The 25,980-nt window shown below is 35.6% G+C and overlaps 1 protein-coding gene across 1 annotated transcript; it reads left to right on the plus strand.

The window, feature by feature from the left end:
* Positions 1-4,785: 4,785 nt before the first annotated feature.
* Positions 4,786-25,888, plus strand: LOC104235853 (phosphatidylserine decarboxylase proenzyme 2-like). The gene is made up of 21 exons (XM_009789684.2): positions 4,786-5,129; positions 5,882-5,961; positions 6,952-6,976; positions 7,961-8,020; positions 8,632-8,700; positions 9,702-9,791; positions 9,885-9,935; positions 10,567-10,650; positions 10,914-11,005; positions 12,513-12,668; positions 12,811-12,895; positions 13,484-13,595; positions 15,304-15,404; positions 19,211-19,258; positions 19,731-19,877; positions 20,234-20,329; positions 20,487-20,561; positions 20,698-20,790; positions 22,148-22,234; positions 22,325-22,375; positions 25,514-25,888. The coding sequence occupies exons 1-21, from the start codon at positions 4,911-4,913 to the stop codon at positions 25,616-25,618; spliced, it is 1,926 nt and encodes a 641-aa protein (XP_009787986.1). The 5' UTR covers positions 4,786-4,910; the 3' UTR covers positions 25,619-25,888.
* The last annotated feature ends 92 nt before the right edge of the window (positions 25,889-25,980 follow it).

Below are 25,980 nucleotides of genomic sequence, written 5' to 3' on the forward strand. Positions count from 1 at the left end.
TATTATTTTATTTTGCTCTCATTTATTAATAAGAAGATACTTCTACCGTCTGCTTACGCCATAATAGATAGTCCCTTTTATACTGTTAGGGGGCCATAATATGACAGATTTCTCAAAGCACCCATAATATGGACACTAGATGAACAAAGACTTTACCTTTTGGATATGTTCTTTCCTTGTCCCAAGCAAAAGGAAAATGCCCATGCGGCATTATTCTTTATAACCATGACCACTAGTACCACTTTGAGGGAGACCTTAATCATACACAACAAAATAAAAAATAGGTTTTTCGTACATTTAATAAACACCAACAACAAATCCAGTAATTTTTATAAGTGAGGTCTGGGAAGTGTAAGATGTACATATCCTTACTCCTATCCTAGAATGACATAGAAGCTATTTCCGATAGACTCTCACTTGGAAAAAATATGAAAAAAAGTAATGGCAACAAGTAGGAACAATAACAAAGGAAAAAGACCGAAGCCAAGAAACCAGTTAAACTCTAGATAGCAATAGCAATCTATGAATTTTCATACATTTAATATACCTTGAAAAATACTCTTTAAAGACAACCATTTCACAAGTGACAGGGATATTTCTAATGCAATGTTCGTGCTACCTCATGTGAAAGTTGTTACTCAAATCCTATCGAAGTTTAACTGTTTAAGTAATCCAATATTTAAAATTTGTCCCTACTATGGCATATCTTTCTCTTCATGATTTTTCATGACCTTTGAGTTTGCCGGCTCAGAAAATCCGTTTCCATTGGTTCTAAAGCAAAATCAATTGGATGATGTTATTTCTGGAATAATATAGGTTATCTCCTTGTCCTTGCAACCCAAACTTGCTCCCTGTGTTTTTTATTAAACTAGATAAATCGATTTCTCTTCCAATTTTTTTCATGCCAATTTTATGTTCTTCATAAGCAAGAGCTTTTGCTAGACTCGACCGAAGATGCACATGCATCCAGTCGTTGAGCCTCCATATATATATGTTCTTTTCCCCTTTATCAAAACATGAAAGCAACTTCTTTTCTTTACTTAGTTGGGATTTGATCCCTGTCGTGTCTTGCGTTGATTTTCATTTGTCAAACTCGGCTACATATTTAAATTGGCGCGCGATCCCTTTCATTCTGATGATTTCATTATCTAAGGTACTCCAAGAATATCAAGATATGGTAAACTCTAATTGGTTGAAAAGCAAGTTCTACTCCAAATTGGTAATAATGACAATTCAGCAGCACGCTCCCTTTTTTTCTGAGGTGGGAAGTGGGATTCTCAATTCTTTCACTATTATTTCTACTCATATACTTCTGGTATAGCAAGTTCACAGTCAAGCAGAAAAAGACTCGATTTGAAATGGTAAAAGAGAAGGGGAATCCAAGACAGAAATATTTGAAGAATGATACAACGGACCTCTTTATAAATGGATTGGATGGCAGCACAAACAACATGGTAATTATCTTGAAAGTTTTATCTTATTTCAATACGAAAATTAGAGGTATGTTAAAGTTGTAGAAAATTTAATTTATTTTCTTTTCTTTTTTCACGTTATGACACATGCCGCACGTGAGTAGCATGTGCCATTGGCCTTCTATGACGAAATGGTCTTAATGGAGATTTTAGGCATGAATTTGGTAAATTAAAGCGTCTAAAGAAAGCTGTCAAAGAATAAGTGTGTCAAAAGAGTTTCCATACAAGTTGGAAGATAAAGTTTGTATTAAGTCTAAAAAATAAGAAACAATTAGTATCTCCTATACCTCTTTGTCACATGTAAAATACTTCTGTTTATAGACAGAATTATAGATTTGAAGTAAGTGGATACATATCAAGATTAATTAATATAAACAAATTGTATAGTATGAAATATGAATAGAGTTAATTTGATCATAAGGACAATGACCCAAACCTGAGGGAAGTGAATTAGTAGTCACTTTTTAAGTCTGCTATTTAAAACATATTTATAATTTATAATGTATTTAAAGATTAACTAATTTGCCTAAACTTCAGGACTAAGTAATCTGAATTTACATATCCTAAATTTTGAGCTGCTAATTTGGAATTCAGGACTAAATGATCTAAATTTCTGAACTGCTAATTTAAAATTTATAACATTAATTTCTAATTTCTGGACATAATATTCGAACTTTAGGATACGATGTCTTGAAGTTTGGACCTTGAGGTTTAAATTTCAGGATGTCGTGTCCTGAAGTTTGAGGTAATTGACTAATCTTTAAATATATTGTAACTGTGAATATATTTTAAATAGGATGCTTAAAAGTGGCTACCTAGTATTAGGGATGCTATTCAGAGATTAGTCCGTACTCATTTTTGTCGTAACATTTTAAACTAACAACCTTAACTTCATGGCAATTTAGGACATTTTTATCCTGAAAAATTAAACTAAAAAACTGAAATTCAGGATGCACTGGCTAATTCCTAATAACAACCCTTTAAAGTGGCTAGCTGATATCATTTCTACCCGGTCTAGTACAACAAACAAATGGACCCAAATTTTATGCTTAGAAATTCAAAAATAACCAGATTTACAAGTGGTCATTCAAAAATAGCCACAATTTCAAAAGTAATAGAAATTTAGCCACTTTTCATGTAAAGATAAATCTTAACGAAAACACTGTTCAAAATTCAGAAAAATACTCCAGCATAATATACTGGAGTTCCAGTATAATATACCGATCTTGCAGAATATACTGGAGTTTGGAGTACCGGTGCTCCAATCTCTAGTATATTATACTGAACAAAATATACCGGTTGGAAGTTCATACACAAGTGCACCGAACTCCAGTATATTATACTAGATCGGTCTCTATTGCATCAAAGTAGTGACTATTTTTCAATGACTTGACAAACACTGACTATTTTTGAATGACCAGTCCGAAAACTGGCTATACCGTGCTATTTTGACCTTGTATTTTTCTAACTCCCTTGTGCAGCTAACTTTTTCATTGTCCCTTTTGTAGCGAACTTGTGAGTCTTCCCATTCTCTTCTCTGACAGAATCAATTTGTGTCTTCCTGCTTTACTTGTCGTTTTTTTCTGTCTCCGAGTCCGACAGTATATATTTTCCTTTTATGCCTATCTCAAATTAGACCAAAAACCTTATGCCACTTATGCATTTAATATAATTGTAAAAAACAAATTTGGATAATTGGTGGTAATGTTTCCTATTTCCCTTCAACATATAAACATTATAGAGAAAAGTTGCGGGTTTAATGAGTTGTATTACCGAGAGGAGTAATAGTAGCCATGAGTCGTGGGAGTTAAGAATACAAACGAGACCCACACTAATTGTTTCATAACATATTTCACATAAATCATTATAACAAAAGTTTGAGTGTTTTGCACCACCAGTTTAGTCAGAAGAGATGTGGATTTTGGTGGACTAGTAACTAATTTAGCTGATGATTAGTGCTCATGAATAGCTTAGCAGGCCCTAGCTTCTTTCTCGCCCCAATTACAATAAGCATTACATGGGGATGTCAAATCTTTCAATTTACTTCAAATCCTGACTATGGATTTTCCTCATGTGCTATGTTGAACTAACACATTAACCAAAACCAACAAGGGGCCAAAATATCCAATAATACGCAGTAATTCAACTTTCATTGAATTGAAATAATAGACATTATTTTCATTTCATCGAACTTTTGACATTTTGTTGGTTATAACGTTCTCTAATTATTATTTTGAAGAGAATTAATATCTTGCACTATTTATATTAGAAGATTAATTTATTAATTAGAATGTCAAATAACTCTCTTTTATGTATAGAGGCGGAATTAGGATATAAGTTTTATGGGTTTAATCTGTAAGTTTTTTTAGCATCGAACATATTGCATGTTTAAAATTATGAGTTCAGATCTACTATTTATTACAATTTTAGTTAATAATTACATTATATGCTCTTCGTAAAAAGTACTGGATTCAATTTAACTCGATATTCGTATGCTACATCCGCCTTCGTTTGACATAATTTTTTTCTTTTATGCGTGTGTTCGATTGTCTTAAGTCACAAAAAGGAGCTCTCTCAAGGAAAAATAGAATGCATTTCTATTCCTTTATTTGGTAAACGATTTGATAACATCCCACATGTCAAAGTCTCTCTTTTGACAATAATTCCTTGGGAAATAACATGAAATGTTGAAACGGGAATTGCAGGGGGGGGTTTCCAGGTAACTGACAATTGCAATATCAGCCTATGTAGACATGTAGGTGGAGAGCGTCCCCACAATTAAAATATTTGTGATCAAATAACGAATTTAAGACCCATAGAAAATATTACCACATTTATACGGATAATGGTTTTTATCTTTTTGCACACCTTTAGTTTTGATATTATCTATACCATTAGTCTAATTCGGTTTGCTACGAGCTTACTTACTCATTAAGACATGATTGATAATTAATGGATGATATACCCTATCATATGAGATAGAATTAAGTAATTTATTTGCATGTCTTTTTGCAACTTTTACTAAACCAGACTATATTCTGCACATGCATTAAGATTAAATTATATCTCTCCAGTAAAATAATCTAAAAAGAAGCTCGAATAATACTTTTAAAAAATAAAAGATATTCCGCTTGGCAATAGTCAACGGAGTAGAAGTAATGCCAAAAAGGAAAAAGAAAAAAAAAAGCAAAACCCATAATGTAGCCAATTGGCAATAAGAGCCAAAGTGGAAAAAGACGAGTCCACGTCAGCTTTCCACCAGCTCCAAGTCGATAAAAGGCAGTGGTCTAAGTCAAAGTTTTCACCATTAATGTACTAATATATCATACTCGATATATTAACCCAATTCAGCAATCTTTTCATATTCTTATATTTCCGTTTGTTTAACTACTTTTTCAATCGTCTCCAATCCACTAGGCAATTCCAGCGGCACATCGAATGGGTCACGGGAGCTCGAAATCGGATTCCTCATCCGGCGATTCCGCCGACGGCGGCTCGAAACCGTCGCGGATGAGAAGACTCGGTCGACGGCTTCACCTGCACAGTCACCATTTCCGTCGCCGTAGTCGTGCTCACACCACTGGTTCACATTCTTACACCTCTAAAATCCTAAAGGAGGAAGATTTTGCTGGCATCGCTCTCATCCGGATCATCACTGTAACTTTCTCTACCTAATTTGTAAAAAATTTTAATATTTTCTAGGCGTAAGTTTTGAAAAGGTACAGAGTTTTACTTTCTGTAGCTGATTCCTACAAATATTTGCTGAATTTTCTGCACAGAATGGTAAATGTAACGCGTATATGGGCATGTCGGTCGTGCGAATTCGTACTTGCGCGTTTTTTTAAGTTCTGAAAAGAATGAGAATGTGACTTTCTGCAACTAATCTCTACGAATTTGCAATTTTATACATGTTCTGGTAAATGTAATGCGTATATGCATGTCTTGCGTGTGAATACATATTTTATACATACATTTAAAGTTTGAAAAGATAACTAATTTATACAACTTTTGCAAAAAATTATGCAAATTTTGGCAAATGTAATACGTATACTTATATATAAGTTTTGAATAGACACAGAATGTAACTTTTCTATTTCTAGAATGTTACAAATTCGTAGATTGAATACCTATGCATGCATGTACTATTTAGATTTTTGAAAGACACAGTGTAGCTTTCTCTTATTAATTCCAGTGACTTTTACAAAATTTTACACTTACTCTCATAGATGGAATACTTATATGTTAATGTTTTGTGTGCCAATATGTATGCTTATGTTAGTTTTGAAAGATGCAGAATGTAGCTCTACAAAGTTTTCCAAACTTTTGTACACAATCTGGTAAATGTTATACCTATTGTGTCTATTAAGTTTTGGAAACTTATGGATGAAGTTGTGGTTACTTTGTTTCAGGCAGAGATGAAATTCAAGGACAAATGGTTAGTTTGTATTTCTCTTGGTGAACAAACTTTTCGCACCCATGTGTCTGACCAGTTAAGTACCTGTGCCTGCAGACAGTTGCTTGGTATCGAATTTGTGTCTTGAACAATGTTCCCAGTAATACACACAGATAAAAACATGTATTTTGCATATAAATATTTGGAGAATTCACTTCTGCCACTTCTTGTAATCCAAAGTTATAGTTGAGTGTGTGGGGGGTGGGGGGTGGGAGGTGGAGTTTGCGTATGCTATTTTTTGCTCAGTATGTTGGGTGTGGGTACAGTAATCAAAGGTTGTTTTGAATTATTTGAACAATTTGAGGATAATTTGTGAAAAACGAAACTAGCTTTTACCTATTCTAGTTTACAAGATAAAAAACAAATAGTATGAATTAGTTCAGTTATGACATAGTTTTGTTTAACAAAACGGCTTTTGAGATGTGAACATGTTAGTTATGTAGAAATTTCGGTTTTACCTATGGGTCTTATTTTGTTGGAGCCAGACAACTGTGTAAATTAAAAAGAGCTAGAACTTTGACTAGGTTCTTAAAACCTGCCTGGGATACTTCAAAATGCACTGATAGTAACAGACATGAAAAGTGAAGTTTCATTTGGAATTGCAACGGGCGAACTTGTGCATGCTATCTTACAACAGTTCAGAGCATTATTCGCTTGATGTGCTGTATAGTTCTGTAACACAATTTATACATTCTCTAAGATTCTTGTTATCTTTGGAATATTTCTTGCTTTGGATCAGTATTTCTTCAGAAAATGATAATATGCCAAGTATGATATGCACAGAAGTACTCCATCTCCTTGTTATTTGGTATTCCTATCAATCTGCTACGGCATGTTTACTGTATTAAGAATTGGAAAAGACATACAAATTCATGCCTAGGAGATGTCAGTGACACATTTCTCCAATCATTCATAATGTAGGACAAAGAAAAAAAGTTATAGTTGTGCTCAGTTTTCCTACCTTTTACACCACAAATTAGTGATTATGTTTTTTTTTCCTTCCATTTTGTTTTTATTTCTTTGCAGAACTGACAAGCCGACCTGGAACTCAGTGAGTAAACACTGTATTTTTAAAATATATTTACAATGAAATCCCATATTCTCTCTCCTTTTAATATTTTTAATATGATTAATCCATAGTATGCACACATAGCAGATAAAACCCTTTAGGCCACAATTATTGTTGCTTTCCCACATTGATTAAACACACATACTTATTTAAGATGTTTATGGCGATTATAGAAATATAGATTTCTAGTCCTTGTACATGCAAAATTTCCATGTGGGTAGGCATTGAGTGATCTTTCTATGCTTAACTTACCTTTCATTTGTCAAGCTAAGTAAGGCATGATAACTGAAGTCTAGTTATGTTATGCAAGTTACAGTTGGGCGTGCACTGACCCTGCAATCCTGGGGATTTTTATTCTGATCTTCTTGTACACACTAATCTTGGTTGATCCATCTCATTGCATTAGGGTGTTTTATTCTTGGTTATGATCTCCGTGAGAAAACCTGATAATTCAGGTAAAATCTTAAGAAATGAGTGAATAGCCCAAGATCTCTATGAGTTCTTTTGGAAGCCTGTCTACCTCCTCTCGAACTGCATCTGATGTGGGTGGGACATTGTATATCTCTATCAACTTTCCATATGTGCTAGGGTTTACATGTGAAATTGAAATTAAAGGTGAAACTGCAAGCTTATCAACGTTTATTGTGATGCCATGTGCTTAATGGTTAGGTCCGAATTCTACAATGGAGCTCAGAATGTAATTGGTTAAGAATTTAAGCATCCAACCAAAAACTTTCAGGCAATGTGCCAGCTATGTGTGAATAGCCCAAATTTTTGTAGACCCCTTGATGCTCGTATACACCTGATGGGACACTTTGTATATTTCCAACACACCCAAATTCTAGAGAGGATAATGACAAGTTCTAGAAGCTATTTTTGACCTTCTTTAGTTTTTCTTTAACAATAATTTATGAGCTATTTCTGTCATGAGCTTTTGCTGATATTATTCAATCTTAATTCCTATAGGAAAAAAAGCTTCTTTTGGAAAGACATGGAGCCCATATTGCAAGAATATCTGTTTTTGAGGTGGGTAGTACTGATGGCTGTGAAATTTATCACTTGTGCTTTGCATTTCCTTGATGGTGAAAAACTTTGTATAATGCAATATACCTCATTAAGTTATAAAAGCTAAACCTTGTGTTGGATGTCCAACCTAGGTGCTGCAATGCTGCCAATGCATCAAAGAGCATCCTCAATATTTGTATATTTCATATTTGACCATGTTAGGTCTCATGAAGTTGAATTGAGGAGTTTGAAAATTTCCGATCACCATGGTCTCATGTTGAGAAAGTTATCGGTAAAAACAAAAATTAGGATATATGCTTTCTATCTTACCGAATCATCCATGAATTATGTAGCCCTACAGCTTCCTGGGATTTTATATACAGTTCTCAGGGGAAAGATTAAGCCTCTCCTTTATCTTGATATGGTTGGAAGCAGAAAGCTCTTTGTTGATTTTTGTTCCCAATCCTGTTCCTTAACACCACACCTCACGAGGAAGATATTGTTGTTTAATTTTCATCTTTGCATGATGTTGTACTTTGAAATGCCAATACTGGTTTTATCCTATGAGTCATTATGAAAAGAGAAAATCCTCAAAAATTACTCACCACTGATTTATTTCATCCATGTTACAGACCAACAGGCTTTCCAAGAACAATCTGATTGGTTACTGTGAGATAGATCTACTTGAATTTCTTTCTCAGGTGAGTTGCTTTTGTGATTGAAACAAAATATCTGCAACAAGTGGCACTTATGTCATGTTTATGTTGCTAACTAAAGAATAATTGTTTGTAATGTAACCGTGCAAGTTTTGGGTTTTTCTTGTTTGTAATAATCATCTCTTTTGAGTTAAAGTTTTGACAGAATGAAATTTCTGTTCTTCATTTTTTTTTTGCTTAAAAGGGTTATGTCAAAGAGAAGATTAAAACATCTGTCGAAGAGATGCCAAATCCACTTGTTAAGGACACGTTCCTCAAGTTATACTCACTTAACCATGTGGAAAAAGATTTTGAATCATCCTTTCCAATAAAGTTTACTGATCTAAGTTTCTTTATGATTGTGCCCTATATCAATTGTGTATTTGCCTATTTAATGTTAGCTATGATGAGATGTGGACAAAAGGTGGTCTTTTTTGACAAGTCCTAAGAACTTGGAAAAACTTGTTTAAAGCAATTCGCTTGACCAAAAAATCCAAAGATGGAAGCAACATAGCCTTCACTATGCTTGGATTTAGTAGCATTTTAAAAGTTACCCCTTCAAACAGCAGTTACTTTCATCAAGTATTTGGATAAAGCAGTAGCCTCCGAGTCTCATATGTTCAGAAGTAGGATGTCTACCAATGCAAGAAGAAGGATGTTAATATCGATAATGATGTAGATTCGTAAAATGATGATTTTAGAAGTTTTTACTCGCAAAGATCAACAGAAACCCGTTGGCTTGTAAAAAATGTTGATGTAGTGTTAGGAGCTGCATTCCTTAGTTTGCAACCTTGGAGAAAGTTATTCTGTTGTCAGAGGGATCTACATAAAAATGATACTATGCTTCCAGATGTATCCCACATTTTTCGTGGTTAATCTATGTCTGCTGAATAGTAAGTCCAAATTTGGATTGCTTAGTGTGGCCAAGCCCCTAATCATGAAATTAGGTTTTCCATCATTTCAGATCAACTCTTAGCCCAATGCTAAGTGAATAACTTATCTTGCAGGATTCCAGTTCTGATACTGAGGTTTTTGACTTGTTAGACCCATCATCCTCATCAACTGTCGGCCGTATATCTATTTCATGTTGCATCGAGGTTCGTATTCTCTGGGGAGCATCTACTTTTAATTGCTTTGAATAGGTTGCTTCCGGCTATGATCCCAAATATGCGATTAAATTTTATTGGCAGGACCCTGTTGACACAGAGAAAAGCTTTGTTAGGCGCATCTTATCTATAGTGGTATGTGAAAATTTTACCTATGCCGTCATTCTAGGTGAAAGTGTTCTCTTAGTGGATCCTTCTGAAGAATAATTTGCAGTATAAGCTGGCTAGAAGCTCTGTCTCACCTATATAGGCGTGTCCCTTGTTCAATCTTTTCTTTCTCGTTTCTTGATAATTCAAAACGAACTGTTTCAATCTTTTCTCTTTCCTTTTTCTTATCAACATCATCCTATTGCATATCACACCAAGACATGCTCAATTTTACTGAAGTTATCATCAAGTATCCAAAAATTCCATCCATTTATTTCTACAAAAAGTAATCGTTTTTCTTTATGTAGTGCAATGTGGAACATCCCCTCCTCTGTCACTTTGACTTTCCACGCTGGAGTCTTCACTCCTCCGAAAGTTCTATTGTTTTTTTCTGAGTTCTGACCAGGTTGACCAAATAATGCACTCCTTTCTTGCTATTACTAAAAGTGATAAAGTAAAGGGAAAGTAACGGTCATCTGTTTACAATGCGTGGATGATTTTTTCAGTTTGTAATAATATACACAATCTCAGTTTTGCTTCTCTGTTGTCATTAAGTTATTATTATTTGGTAATGAGATGACTTATGAATTAGTTATTAGGGAGTTGTTGCTCTTTGCAGGACTATAATGAAGATGGAGAGCTGTCATTGGCTGAGTTCTCTGATTTGATTGCTGCGTTTGGAAATAAGCTGGCAGCTGAGAAGGTTCGCATCTGTAGAGTATCTTAAGCTCTCACTGTAGTTTTTATAGATCCTCTCAAATAACAAGTTATTCTCATTCAGATCACATCCTATTCATATTATTATTTCAATAATGACCATTTCTCAACATAATGTAAATGCAATTTGAATAGCACCTAAACCAGCTAAGAATTCTAGATACAATTTTTGTAATTATTAAAACCAAGGCACATCTTGTATTTTTTGTGAAGACTCCATAGCTTAGGAGTCTTTATTCTGTTTGTCAGCAAGAGGAGCTATTCAAGCAAGCTGACAGAAATGGGGATGGTGTTGTCTGCTTGGATGAGCTAGCCACCCTTCTGGCTATACAACATGAAAAGTAAGGCCTCGTAAAATTTGCCTGCCTGGAATGTTGTGACTTCTTTTTGTAGTACTCCCTTCAATGCTCAAATTTAATGAACTGCAGCATCTACATGAGTTCTTTTATTTATTTGAATTCTTAGCTACTCTAGGGCAAGCAAAGTGGACCATTGAACCAAAGGCACTTGCCAGTTGGGGTTGTATTATGCAACTCTATTTTGAAAGTTCTTGCATTTTTCCTTCAATGTTGTGCTTAAAGTTCACACTGCCGCTGTCTTTGTTAATTAAAGCCAAAGGTGGTAAACACGCCTTAACACCTTACGAAACGAGTTACAGGATTTAGAAAAAACTTCCTAAGACCTAGAAGGTCGCATTTGAACTTGTGAAAACTTCAAACGTAACAACTCTTTCAGATAAAAAGTCGAGAATTTAATGTTCAATATATGTTCGTCTAATTCTTCTTTCTGATAAGTTTTGAGGATTTTATTGATATAGCAAAATGGGCATAAGTAACTGCTTGTACATACTGAGTGATACAAAAAGCAAACCCCCTATTCCATCTTGGTCATCTAATTGTTGGCATCAACGTGTGTGACAATCTGTAAGAAAAAAAAGTGTGACAATCTTTTAGTAAAGCTATTATGTTCATTAAAGGAAGGAAAAAGAAACGGAAAAAGAAACAAAGCTATTCTCTAGACCTAATACCATATGCAAACTTCAAATGATTTCCATTTGTTCATTCATGGTTGTCTGGCTAAAAAATTGGGGAGAAAAGTTAAATTGCTATATATGAAGTTTCCACAGTGTCTTTGCAAGGGTTTATTCAAAATTATAAATAGTATCTTCTGCAGAAAGAAAAATGTGAGGCATCATCATAAATTAGGTGCACAAGGCTCTTCATTTCTTAAAGATAACATCCCAATAAATATATGCTTAGAGTGAAAACTATTAGCGATCATCAAAAAATATAAGCAAAAGGCTCCCTTGTTTAAAGAGAAGAGAACATTCTGATGAAGTACTGAACTTCATGACGTATGATAAATCTAGATGCTTCACTTGAAGTAAACTGAAGGTAGTTAGTAAGGAATAAAATGGATGAAAGCAAAAAGTTCCTACGTGTGCCTTTTCCTTGGCTTGACTTTAGCTTAAAAGAGATTACTTCTTATATCATGCTCTATCATGTGAAATCACAATTGTCTTTTAAACCTTTTATATGGTGGTATGTAGCCTGAAACATTGTTAATGAGAAACCAGTTATATCCTTAACAATGGACATGAGGAGTGGATATGGGATGACTAGAAACCTCCTTGTAGTTTCAACTTTTCAATTTGGTGTCATCTTGTCAAAATCTTTTTTGTACATTCCTAAACTTTTGTCCAGAGTTCTTCACCTCAAAGTGAAGATACATGACATCTTACAATTACTTGCATTGAATTACTTTTTCTTTTCTGGCAGATATAGATACTTCTGTCATTGGCTTCATGGTCTTCTATTCTCCTGTAGACTCAATGTTCTTCTCTTGTAGGGAACCACTAATCAATTGCTGTCCAGTTTGTGGCCATGTTCTTGAAGTTTCGGATGGGTTGAACAGCATGATTCATATGACCTTGTGTTTTGATGAGGGGACTGGGAATCAGGTTATGACAGGAGGCTTCCTGACTGAGAAGGAGGCTTCAAGTGGGTGAGAACTACGCAACAGTTCGAGTTCTAATTTTCCTAATAAAATTACTTCTGTCTTGATAATTATTAAATTATATTTTTTGAAATTCTGCTGATTTTATTGTGAAATGTTGAAGTTCACATACTTGTATAATTCTGCGTAGATGGATGTTCAAACTGAGTGAATGGGCCCATTTCTCAACTTATGATATCGGTTTAAGGTCTGGTTCAAGTGCATCACATATCTTGGTATGCTCTTGTACTCACTCCACCCCTCAACAGAAATGTCTCTCACCTTTCTGGTATACATATATGGAAGGAGCAACCTTTTTTCTATAGAAACTGGCAGAAGGATCTAAGACATTGATGTGTGCTTTAGTTGCCTTGTCTTCTTACAAGTTCTTGTGCAAGCCTCTCGGGCCTTTATATTTGTATTTTTCACCCTGTTTATTAATTTAGGGTTCTGTTATGAATTCTGAAGTGCGTATGATCCCACTGCTGGCAAAAGTATTTACTTTGAATTGTCCGAGGATCTTATATGATTTCTTCCTTTCACCTTCTTTTGAATCTTCTCCTTTTATTTTTCTTGAAAATAGTTACCAACTCACTCCGAGGGCTCACCTATTTCCCCATGTTCATTTACTGTATTCATGTAAAACTCATAAAGAACAACTCGGCAAAATGACCCTGCAACTTCGGCTAACTGGATGTTGGTTTTTTTCCAATTGTTCTCCCTTTCTTTTAGCCTTATGTGTAATTTCTGAGCAGAGTGGGATGGGAATTAGAACATGCTTTTGTCCTCTGATGGCATCTGATGTTGCATCCTGCACTTGTTAGGTTTATGATCGCAGAAAGAAAAGGCTAGTGGAGGAAATAATTGATCGGAAGATTGTCTTGTCAATGAGGGCTATCTATCAGTCTAAATTTGGCCTTGGCCTTATGGATAATGGTATGCTTTTGACTTAATCAGTTATCAAAGGATCCTCAATTGTGTGCAATTTGTGTATATACACTTCTTCTATATGTAAGCCTATATATGAATATCCTGATATCCATCTAGTTGGCCCCTATGATATAGATTAGTTTCAGTTTTTGGCCCATGTACTCAAAGTAGCTATTTAGCCTTCGATTTTAAAAAATATAATGATTCTAGTCCATTGTTAATTTACGTATTTTAATCTGTTAAAAATCAGGGGTATTTGATAACTCTCATAGTGGAAAATAAGAAGAACAAACAGAAAGCAAACTCATAAGAACAAACTTTGCTTTTTCTGTCATCAATGGGGTAGTAAGGGTGATTTGGGGAGTCTGGCTAGGAAAGGATGAGTTGGGGGTTTGAGAGGACGGAGAGTCGGGTTAATTGATGGTGGAGGAGCTTGGTGAGGGAGGAAGGGGAAGGGCTAGGGTGGATAAGGAATCTTAATTGTATTTGGGGATACAGATGCTACATATTCAGTTGGGGTGCTATAAGTACGCAATGGAGTATGCTAAATGTTAGCTAGTTTTAGTGTTTGAAGGATCTGCACTTCATACTTGTAAGTCGTACTCGTGTTACACCCATTCAACCTGTGTAAATCAGGGGAAATGAAAGTTGCATTTGAATAAAGTCCAGGTAGTGGGTTGTTGAGGATGGGGAGCCCTTCCAGAGTGAGATATCTCACTGATGGCTCGGGCCCCCCCCGGAAGGAGGCCTTCTTCGCCTTCCACCTAAGCTGCGCAGGAAAGGCCCAAAGCCACAGCACAAGAGAGAAGGTTGGGTTGAGCCGTTGAGGTTTTAATTTTTTTTTTCTTTTTCATGTGTTTTCTTTTTATTTATTTCCACTTTATTTTCCACTTTATGCATATTAGTTTTTCCTTTCTTTTTTGCTTATTTATTCTGTTTGGTCATGCAAGAGACTACTTTAAATGTGTTAAAAAATTTCAAAAATCCAGATTTATTTTATTTTCCGGTTGTATGCTGAATTAATAAATTGCCCTGAATTTAAATCAGATTTAATTATTCTTGTTCATTCTTAACGGTTCTATTAAAAAAAAAAATGAGCCAAAAGTTCCACTTCTGGATAAATGAGGACTGGAAGTGCAAGCAAGGATAACACAGGGGCCACCGAACTAGTTCTAGCAAATTTTGAGTAAGACATTGCTTTACATGTAAGTCAAAACTATCAATGTAGCATGGGCCACAAGTGCTCTTTATCCTGGAAAAAAAAGATATATCTAGCTGATGCTGGTTTCATAATACAGAACTCTCCCATCATCCTATCTATCCCTCATATTTTTCCTTTATCAGATACTATCAACTTGAGAAATGTACCGTGAGTATCTAGTACTCCCTCTGTTCCAGTTTATATGAACCTTTTCGCTTTTTCAGAGTCAGTCTTTGAAGTTAAATTGGATTAGATTAACTCGATATTTTAAGGTTAAATTTTGATATTCAAAAACTATACGAAAAATGCTATAAGTTGCAATTCTTCTCATGTCATCATGCTGAAAAAATGCATTTCAAAATGTTGGTCAAAGTTTACATAGTTTTAATCTCGAAAAGCGAAAAAGGTTACATAAAGTGGAACGGAGGTCGTGAGAGTTTATAAATTGTGTCCCCCATTTTTTTCTGCTGAGGATTCTTGTTGCTGATCGTTACCATTTTAACTTTAGCACAGGCGCAAAAGAAATCTTGCGGAGCCTCTCTGAAAAACAGGGCAAGAAAATGGATTCTGCTGAATCTGCTAAAGAAATACCTAACTTCATCGAATTTTTTAAGGTATTCTTCCTAGTTAATTATGATGTCATAATTAGTTCTGCTTATACATTATTCTTCTTCATCCTAGTAGATTCACTAGATAGCCTAAGCCAACTGCAGCAAGATTCTGTACTTTTCTTCAATATACCAATGTTGCAGTAATGTCTTGTAGCCAACTTTGGACATGAAGTTCTTGTTTTTGGAGAATATAAATAATTATCCTTTTGCTTTCCCCATTTTTACATTCTGCTACTGTTGCACTAAATTTTAGGTGCCTTGGAAGAGATTTGAATGATAAAAGCTATGTCCTTTGATTAAATGCAACTTTCCTTCCATGTGTTATGTACAAAAAGCTATCCTCTCTATCCTTAAAGGACCCTTACCTTTTATTATGAAATATTGTCCATCTTCCTCGTATCGGAAGAAGTGTGCTTCAGCATTTAAGTACTTTTGATATTACACTATACAATCAAGTTAGAAATGCATCACAACTCCGAATTTGGTCAGCTTAGCTCGGGTGCTTTGACTACATCTATGACCGAGAAGTATAGATTGATTGAGTATTTGCTTTGATTTTTGGGTTTATGTAATATGCATCATATAGTCATATAAAGTGTGAGAATGCTTTGCTATTACACGAGATATCTTATACAACAACAACAAAAAAATCCAGTATAACCCCATGAATGGAGTCTGGGGAGGATAGTGTGTACGCAGACCTTACCCCTACCTTATAGAGATAGAGAGGTTTCCGATAGACCCTCGGCTCAAGGAACAGTGGAGATAAAGCAACCAAGTAGCAAACAATAGTGACAACAATGTAATATGGTAATGGGCGCGAATTACACAAGATGTAATAATAAAGAACCATGAATAAGAAAATACAAAAATAGTCCTAGTACTACTGGTAAGCCTAGGAGGAACACACTACTATCTGTCAACCTACAACCCTAATCCTCGATTTCTACACCTTCGTATCGTGGGTCATATCCTCGGTAAGCTGAAGCAATGACATGTCCTGCCTAATTACCTTTCCCCAATACTTTTTAGGCCTACCCCTTCCCTTCCTTAGACCCGTCATGGACAACCTCTCACACCTCCTGACCGGAGCATCTATGTCTCTCCTCTTCACTTGTCCGAACCATCTCAGCCTCGATTCCCACAACTTGTTCTCCACATATGCCATTCCTACCTTGTCCTTAATAACTTCATTCCTAATCCTAGTGTTTTGGATAGCATGAGGCGACAAATAGCGACGAGGGCCCGCTTCTCTGAGGCAAGAGGCGCGCAGCGAAGCGCTTGCCTTTTTGACGTGAAGCTACAATCTATACAAAAAAAATATTATATATATAACTAAAAACTCAATAACAATAATATATTAATAAATATATAAATTAAAAAATTAAAACTCAATAGATAGTTTTGAAGGAGGAAATTTTAGGTTTGAATTTTTGAAGTTCTGTGCCTCTGCCTCTGCCCAACAATGAAAGAATTGAAAAAACAGAGCCAAAACAATAGCAAAAACAGGGTGCAGTACTGCTGCTCAATCAAAAACAGAGCAACAAAGAAAAGAAAAGAAGATCATCATCATCAGAAGAAGAAAAACGAAAAAAAACAGAGCACAAACAGACTCTCTGTTCTGTTTTTGCTGCATTGTTGCTCGACAAAAAACAGAGCAAAAAAAATAGAAAGAAGAAGAGCAGATCAGAAGGAGAAGAAAAACGAAAAAAAAAAAAGAGCAACAGACTCTCTGTTCTGCACTGTTGCTCGACAAAAAACAGAGCAAAAAAAATAGAAAGAAGAAGAGAAGAAGAAGGAAAGAGAAGAAAGAAAGGAGAAAGAAGAAAGTAGAAAGAAGAAAGAAGAGAAGAAAGAAAAGAAAAAAGAAGAAAGAAGAAAGAAGAAGAAGAAAGAAGCATACCTGGGCTGGGTCGACTTGGATGAAGAAGAGGATGGCAGAAACTTGAAGCTTTCAGGTTGAAATCGTCTTGGGTGGACTTGGCTGCTCTGTTGTTTGAAGGTTGAAGAAGAAAGAAACGTGAAATTGCTACAAGCTCTAATGTTTTAAGTCGCTGGTCTTTTCTTCTAATGTCTGCGCCTTTTTCCTTCTTTTTTTTTCAAAAAGCGACGCCACAGCTCGCCTCTTGCTACACAGTGCCTCTCGCTACATAGGCAGAGGCGCTCGCTTTTTACAATTGCAACGCAACAGAGCCAATATAGCGCAGGTTGCTCGCCTCGCCTCACGCTATTAGCGCTGAGGCGAGCACTATTTATATGCCTAATCTTGTGTTTTCTGGTATGCCCACACATCCATCTCAACATCCTCATTTCAACTACTTTTATTTTCTGGACATAGGACTTCTTGACAGGCTAGCACTCAGCCCCATACAACATAGTCGGTCTAACCACCATTTTGTAGAACTTGCCCTTAAGTCCAAGTGACACATTCTTATCACACAAAATCCCTGAGGCGAGCCTCGATCTCATTCACCCTGCTCCAATACGATGAGTAACATCCTCGTCAATCTCCCCTTTGCCTTGAATAATAGACCCAAGATACTTGAAACTATCTCTTTTGGGGATGACTTGAGTACCAATCATCACTTCCACTTCTTCATGCATCCCATCACTAAACTTGTACCCCAAGTACTCAGTTTTTGACCTATTCAATTTGAACCCTTTAGACTCCAGCGATTGTCTCCAAACTTCCAACCTAGAGTTAACTCCGCCTCGTGTCTTGTCAATCAAAACTATATCATCAGCAAATAGCATATACCATGACACCTCCCCTTGTATGTGTTGCGTCAGCACATCTAACTCTAAGGCAAACAAAAAGGGGCTAAGAATGCAACCCCATCTCCACTCGGAAATGATCCGACTCTCATGTCGCAGTCCTCACTCGAGTCTTCGCTCCCTCGTACATGTCCTTAATCACTCTAATGTATGCCACTGGTACACCGCTAACCTCCATACATCTCCATAGGACCTCTCTCGGGACTTTATCATAGGCCTTCTCTAGGTCAATGAACACTATTTGCAATTCCTTCTTACTCTCGAAATATCTTATGAATAAAATATTAAGTGTTTATAAGGAATAAAATTTATTATTTTTAGGTCAATAGCTTTAATTAAATGAGATATATACTTTATATGTCGTAATATATATTTATTGGTTGTATCCCAGCACCCATATCCGCACTCGAATCCATATCCTTGAATCCTAAAATTTATGTGATGAAGAATTCGATGGCCTTTAGATCCGCACGTGCACCGGATACTCGGACCCGAGTCCGAGCAACATAGGTCATACAAGATCTTTTGAAGTGTGGAATCCTAGTATGTAATCATTGCAGAAGAATTCAATTATCAAATAGGACCAAAGTTTTCGTAGTAAAAATTCTAGACTTATCCAAGATACTATTTTAAACTCTATTCTTGGGCCTACTTCTGTATAAAGTACTGTAAGATTTGAATTATACTCCTGATCCGTTTATGTCTAAACTAAGACTACTGTGAGAGTAAAAACTGAAGCGCAAGGCCCTAGACTGAACAGTTCTTTGAGCTGAAATGGGAGAAGTAATTCTTTTATCCTCATTATCATCTTGAAGTCCCAATTTCCTGATGCTGGAGATGAAATCATTTGTTTGGTGATTTGACAGCATAGCTACTTTATGCTGGACATGTTTTGTGCTTGAATTTGTTATATTTTCCATAATTCCTGGCAATATCTATGTATAGTGTCCTTCGACTTGGTCTCTTTTGCAGTACACAGAAAGTTATCTTATTCTTGTGAACTGCTGTGATTGACTTCAATAATTCTGTTTTAGGGTCAAATAAATATGGATGAAGTCAAGTATCCATTGGAGCAATTTAAGGTATGCCAACACCGTCAGGCAACTTGCGCTTTCATTTGAAAGAGATTCTTTCTTTCTTCACTTAAATTTGGTATGCTTCTTGTAAATCGAAGCTTTCCCATTATCTAGAAATAGGACTTTACTTTCTCTCAAAAAGAAAAGCACAGAAAAAGGGAATTTTCCAACTAGGTCTTTGGACCGATTGCAAGAGAATGAACTGATACTGGCAGTGTTATGAATTATGAAAAGAATGAATTTAATTTGGTCTGTTGCTTGCATATGCTTCAATTTGGTATTACATGTAGAAGAAGATTGAGTAGAAGTTAGTGAGGACGATTACTTGTCACTAGGATGCGTTGTATCTTGATCAATCCAATGCACCTTATTCGTATTTGATTATTGTTCTTATAATTTTCCGATCTTGTAATTTTTTATAAAGTTTGAACTATCATTGCGCATCATTGCTTAATGGTCTCATAAATTTGGTTTTCAGACATTCAACGAATTTTTCATAAGAGAGTTGAAGCCTGGTGCAAGACCTATTGCTTTTATAGAACGTGATGATATTGCTGTATGCGCTGCTGATTGCCGTCTTATGGTATTCAACAGCGTTGCTGATAGTATAAGATTTTGGATCAAGGTAAATCCAATTTATAGTAAACTCATTATTGCTTGTAAATAGTCTGCTGTTTTTCGTGATATCTATAAAGATCACTTACTGCTATTATTTGCGGATCCTATCCGGTTGTTCAATGTAAAACAAAATATTTCAAGTTTTTACCACATGGCAGAAACTTTATAACCCTTGTTCACATTTGTCTGAATTGCTTTATTTTGCTTCTCTTTTTTCGCCTTTTAGTGTGTGTTGTGTATTGTAATATCCATTACAGAAATGCTAAATCATTTTGTCCTATAGCGAGATCTTAGATGTTTCAAAAGCTTCTACTTATTTTCATTGTGATGCAAACTGCCTTGGTATCTTATGGATTACCTCAGGGTCGAAAGTTTTCCATCCAAGGTCTTCTGGGGAATGAAGCATGTTCCAGTGCATTTGTCAATGGAGCTCTAGTGATATTTCGCTTGGCACCACAGGTAGAACTGTTGTGAACCTTCTTCCTTGTTGGAGCTATTTCTCACTATTAAATATTTCTGTTAAGATTTCTCAATATTAAAATATTTTGGTTAAGTATATTTCCACTGTTCTATTCTGATTTACACCTATTGGATATGCTATACCAAATAACTGCAGGACTATCATCGTTTCCACTTTCCCGTCTCTGGAACTATTGAGAAATTTATTGAAATACCTGGATGCCTATATACAGTATGTAAAATATATTGCTTCCTCAAATTTAGCTTATCTTGGCAGTGACTTGCTGCTTCTTTATCAGAGTAGTTTTTAATCCTATATAGTTCATGTTGTTCCACTCACCCCACTCCCCTCTTCTCTTTTCTTCTAGGTGAATCCTATTGCTGTGAATAGCAAATACTGCAATGTTTTCACAGAGAATAAGAGGGTTGTGTCTATAATTTCCACAGAATACTTCGGCAAGGTAGGTCATTTTATGCAGTTGACTCCAGTTTTACACATAATCTTTCTTTCTTGAAATAGTTATGTACTGTTTTGTTAATATTGTCCCGCTATCCTTTATCAGCCATGCTAGTTAAAAGTAATTAATTCTGATACTGCTGTCAATAAGATAAATGCTTATTTTTTACCTAGATTTCTTTGAAATATCCAACCGAAGTGGACATAATAAATATCTGAAAATTCAGAATGATACGTCTATTCTCTTCTTTATCAGTAAGAGGTTTTTGATCATTATCTTTCAACATTTCTCTCGTTGGGCCGTGTTTGATTCAAAGCAAGGGATCTAGTCACATATATCATTGATACAGTTATCAGATTTGGTCACTTTGTTTGTGTGATTCCTCTTTTGAATTTCGTTTTAGATAAATTTAGCTAGTCTTCTTAGAAACTCCCCACGTGAGAATAACTCCACACTCTATTGTCTCCTTGAGGCTATTTTTGAGTCATTAACGTGTTAGTCTCTAAGGTGTTGAACTAATCTTCATGCTAAAGTTTCATTCCTTCCATTTTTTGTCTAAAGGAGCTCTAACGATACTTGATGTAATGCTTAATTGATAATACCCCTTCTAAGTTGAGTCAGCATTCTGAACCACTGCTTTTGCCACAGGCTAAGATATCGAACTCTATGCCCTTTTTTTAAATACAATTTACGCCATTAGGAGGTGTAGTCCTTATATTAATCACCAAAAAATTACAGCGTAACAGAGGAGGGCATCAACCTGGCCCCTGTTCAACAAAAGATCCCTGTAATCACAACCAAGGCCATATACAAGTACAAAGATTCATAATCTAAGTTATAAACATTCCTATGATCCTATGCAAGATAGTACCCTTATACATCAGATTTCTCCAAGACAAACCTGCGACAAAAACAAAAACTTAGGACAGCATGTTCCTCGTTTGCTTATGCCTTATTGAAGCCATTTGGGCCTTGTCCATCAAATAGGGTCCAGCCGCACACCTGTGCATATCTCTAGGATTGAGGAAAATGGATTCATTCTCCTCAATGCCCCATTTAGCAAGAGCATCAGCTACTTGATTAGCCTCACAAAAACAATATTGCACCTCAAGATTTACTTGTTGAAGTAGTTGTTTAGTATCCAAAATAATATCCTTCATTTTCCATGCTAATCTTGTGTTCCCTTTAATCATATGGATTATTACCATAGAGTCAATTCAAGGGAGATGTTTTGGAAGCCCTGTGAAATACACCACTTCACCCCCAGCCATGCTGCCTTAGCCTCCGCCAGAACTCTATGCCCTTACTATGTCTTATTATGCTCAATTTGGTGAAAGAAGCTTTGCTTAATTGACTGCAGGTTGCATTTGTTGCAATTGGAGCAACAATGGTTGGCAGCATTAATTTCTCCAGAAAGGAGGGTGAATATGTTAAGAAAGGGGATGAGGTACAGTGCTTATGACGTGGGACTTTTGCTTCCTTATAATTAAATTATCCTGTTTGATGTCTAATTCATATTCCTTTTTCATGATTGCAGTTTGGATATTTTTCTTTTGGTGGAAGTACTGTAATTTGTGTCTTTGAAAAGGTAAGTGCACAAGCTTTTTTTTTCTACTTGAAAATGACTTGGAAAATTCTATTTTGCTACATTGTGAAATCTTTCTGTAGAACTATTCTAGGCCCTCCTATTTCATGATGTTTAAGCTTGTTTTTTATCATCTGAAGTTTTTTCAAATGCTTTGCCCTTCCCTTTCGAAATCCTGAAGTGATAATCGCTTTTATTGTAACCTTGGTTTTGTTGGTTATGTGAAACATTGCTCAAGTACCTTTACATCCCCATATGTTACTATTGCTTGAGTATATATAAATCATATTGTGGCATGCTTTTAGGGGTCGTTTGGTAGGAGGTATTAGAAAAAATAATGCTAGCATTAGCTTTTTTTCAACTTATATATAACTAATACTTAAAGACGTAATGTCCCCTCAAATCCCTCAAAACTTATTCCAAACTATGTTACTCGGACTCTTCAAAAATGTTGTTGGGTGTGTGTCGGATCCTCCAAATTTAATGTATTTTTGGAGGATCCGACACGGGTACGGTAGCACTTTTGGAGAGTCCGAGCAACATAGATTCCAAATACTTTACGCTATATTTTATAGAAACAGCGCTGCTCTTTCTTCTCTCTGTACGCTTTGACCATGGAAGAAAAAGTATACAAAGTTAAAGAATGTGGAGGGTATTTTTGTAGACAACCAATTTTTTTTAGAAATTATCCAATGCTTTAATATACCAAACCAAACAGTGGATAAACAATAATCTCAGCATAATTAATGCCAACACAACTATTCCCAACATTACTAATACCAGCATTACTAATACTCAGCATTATTCTTATACCTCCTATCAAACGACCCCTTCGTGTTAAGGTAGTACACTTTTTTTTATATAAAAAAAGACTTACGTATTCTGCCAGCATAGAAAATATACCAAGTATTTATATTCTGGTAGAGTAACATCTGCATCTAGTGGGCTCATTTTGGAATTTGGGCACAGACGATCATGGTGATATCTCAATGCATGTTCTTGAAGTTCAACACGTATGTTTAGTTGAACTAGAGCTGGCAAACGGGCGGGTCGGATATGGGTAGGTCGAAAATGAGTAATGCAAAAATGGACAAATTATCCGACCCAACCCATATTTAATACGGGAGAAGATGGATTAACCGGCGGATAATATGGATATCCATATTATCCATGGCTTCTTGAATATGATAACTTTTGGGAGAATTCTTAGTCTCCTGAACTTGAGGAACCCCCAATTTGAGTCCTTGCAAATGTAAAAGTTAAACCCATTGGTTATCCATTGGCTATGACCCATTTTTAAAAAGTTCATTATCTAGCCCATTTTTAACGGATAATATGGATGGGTAACTGTTTTTTCTATTCATTTTGCCACCACTAAGTGAATGATTTGGCTTGAGCCAAAGAGTTTTCATCACAGGAAATATGAGTTTAAAGAGTTTATAAACTGCCACTAGGATTTATAAAACCAATGTGAGTAATCTAATTTGCAAGTAGAAGATATGGAGATTAGTTTGTCTCTTAACACAACACCACTTTGGTCTTGTGAGCATGAAATTATACATGTACGAAAATAAATAAACTGTCCAGCTGCTTAGGTTCTAATTTAGTTTAGTCAGTATTGAATACTACCTCTGCGAGATAGCATTGCTTATTGGAAGGTGTTATGTTTTTATCATATTGAATTAATGACTGATAAAAATGGATCTTGGGCCTATCTCATCCCCAAACGCTAGCTCCTGAGGTGAGGATTTCTGAAGACAATATAAGGAGACTCATTTTAAAATCCCCAATGGATGTGGGATCTAACAATGACTAATAGATCCATAATTTTCAATAATATAAAGAAAGAAGGAAAAATTCCATGTAAGAAAAACAAAAAGGGAAAAAAAAAAAAAGAGGGAGAGAGAGAGTAGGTTCTACTTGGAATCCTGTCTAGCGTCTCTGGTAATTTAAGACTCTCTGGACTCTTCTATGGGTAAATATTTCTGATCATCCTCTTGTAGAACTACATGGGCTAACTTTAAGCTGTAACAGATGACTATATACACGCCTTGTATTCCAATAAGTGTCTTATAATTTAGGGTGATTTGGTTCACAAACAAGTTATACATGGTTTATAATATGTGCATTGTAACGATGATAAATCACTGAATAATTTAGTGAATATGCATTAGAGGAATATTTGGTTCATTGTAATAAACAGTGTATTTTTTGAAACATCTATTTCAGTTTCGCGTCATATAAATTTGTTTTCCACTAATATATTTTTATGTTTCCATAAGATATGTATAAAAGTAGCTATCACTAGTGTGAGATCACAGTTGGAGACGCAAAACATTTTTCCGTAACCGTGAGTTTAGACCAGGGATCAGAACTGAGCCCTTGCTAAAACTAGTTATCGATGAGCTTACTAATATCATATAGGATGAGATCATATGTTGTATGCTATATGCATACAATATTGTGCTAATTGAAAAAACCAACGACAGCGTCAACCAAAAGCATGAGTTATGGAGAAGCACTCTAAAAGAAGGTGTTTTAAGATAAGTGAAAGTAAGACTGAATATATGCGCTCAAGTTTAGCCAACATAAGGGTGAAGTTGATGTGAGATTAGATGGGTTTGTGGTGTAAATGCAAACAATTAATATATCTAGACGCGAGGCTTCAGAAGAATGGTATGATAGATGAAGATATTACACAAAGAATCAAAATAGGATGCTGAAATGGTGAAGTGTGTCCAGAATGTTATGTGATAGATGGATGCCTGCCAAAGTGAAACACAAGTTCATAGAACAGTTGTAAGTCCAATAATGTTATACAGTCTTAAATGTTGGGCCTTGAAAGTCAGTGTTGCAAAGATACGAATACTATGATGGATGTGCGGTCACAAGATTAGACAAGATGAAAAATGAGAACATTCAACAGAAGCTGGTATTTGTTTACAGTAATTGCGTAGTGATGGTGAATTACTTGCCTCATAAGATTAGCCAGCTTACAATGTTCACTCCACATTACATATTTTGTGTATCTATGCATATAATTCATCACCCTTCCCTTCCCTTTTTTTGTGTCAGTTGCGTCCAATCTATCCTGCTGTTGTTTAGTGATTTGCATGGCATCTGATCTGTGGAAACGTACAGGATTCCATAAAGATAGACGAGGATCTCTTGGAAAATAGTGCAAGATCACTTGAGACCTTGGTATCTGTAGGAATGCAGTTGGGTCTCTCCATAAAGAAGGATTAACATGAAGCTGCCAAGTTTCAGAAACCTTTCATTATGAGCTTGATATGTTCATCAGCTGTGTAGAGATTAGTCCTAGATGATTGCAAAAATGATTTAAGCTGATTACTGTGCACAATTTGTTTGCGACTGAGGTGTAGTTGTTGTTGTTGTTGCTGTTGTTTTGCTGTGCACAGTTTGTAACTTTTAGGTCTGTCTTCTAAATTGTGTTACTTAGTAATTTTCTTCATTCCTCATTAAGATACTAATAACAACAATTAGCATTTGCTATCATTCATTGCTGTGGTTAGTTTATTATTTCTTATGATGTAAAATGCACGGTATGTATATATCAGCTTGAGTAACCACTTTAAACTGAAGAAAGA

The sequence above is a fragment of the Nicotiana sylvestris genome, chromosome 1 (assembly GCF_000393655.2).
Source record: "Nicotiana sylvestris chromosome 1, ASM39365v2, whole genome shotgun sequence".
NCBI classification, from domain to species: Eukaryota; Viridiplantae; Streptophyta; class Magnoliopsida; order Solanales; family Solanaceae; genus Nicotiana; species Nicotiana sylvestris.

Coding starts and splice junctions, on each gene's coding strand:
- LOC104235853 (XM_009789684.2), top strand. CDS start 4,911: ATGGGTCACGGGAGCTCGAAATCGGATTCCTCATCCGGCGATTCCGCC. Junction 11,006..12,512: donor CTGGCTATACAACATGAAAA/GTAAGGCCTCGT, acceptor CTTCTCTTGTAG/GGAACCACTAATCAATTGCT. Junction 22,235..22,324: donor ATGTTAAGAAAGGGGATGAG/GTACAGTGCTTA, acceptor TCATGATTGCAG/TTTGGATATTTTTCTTTTGG.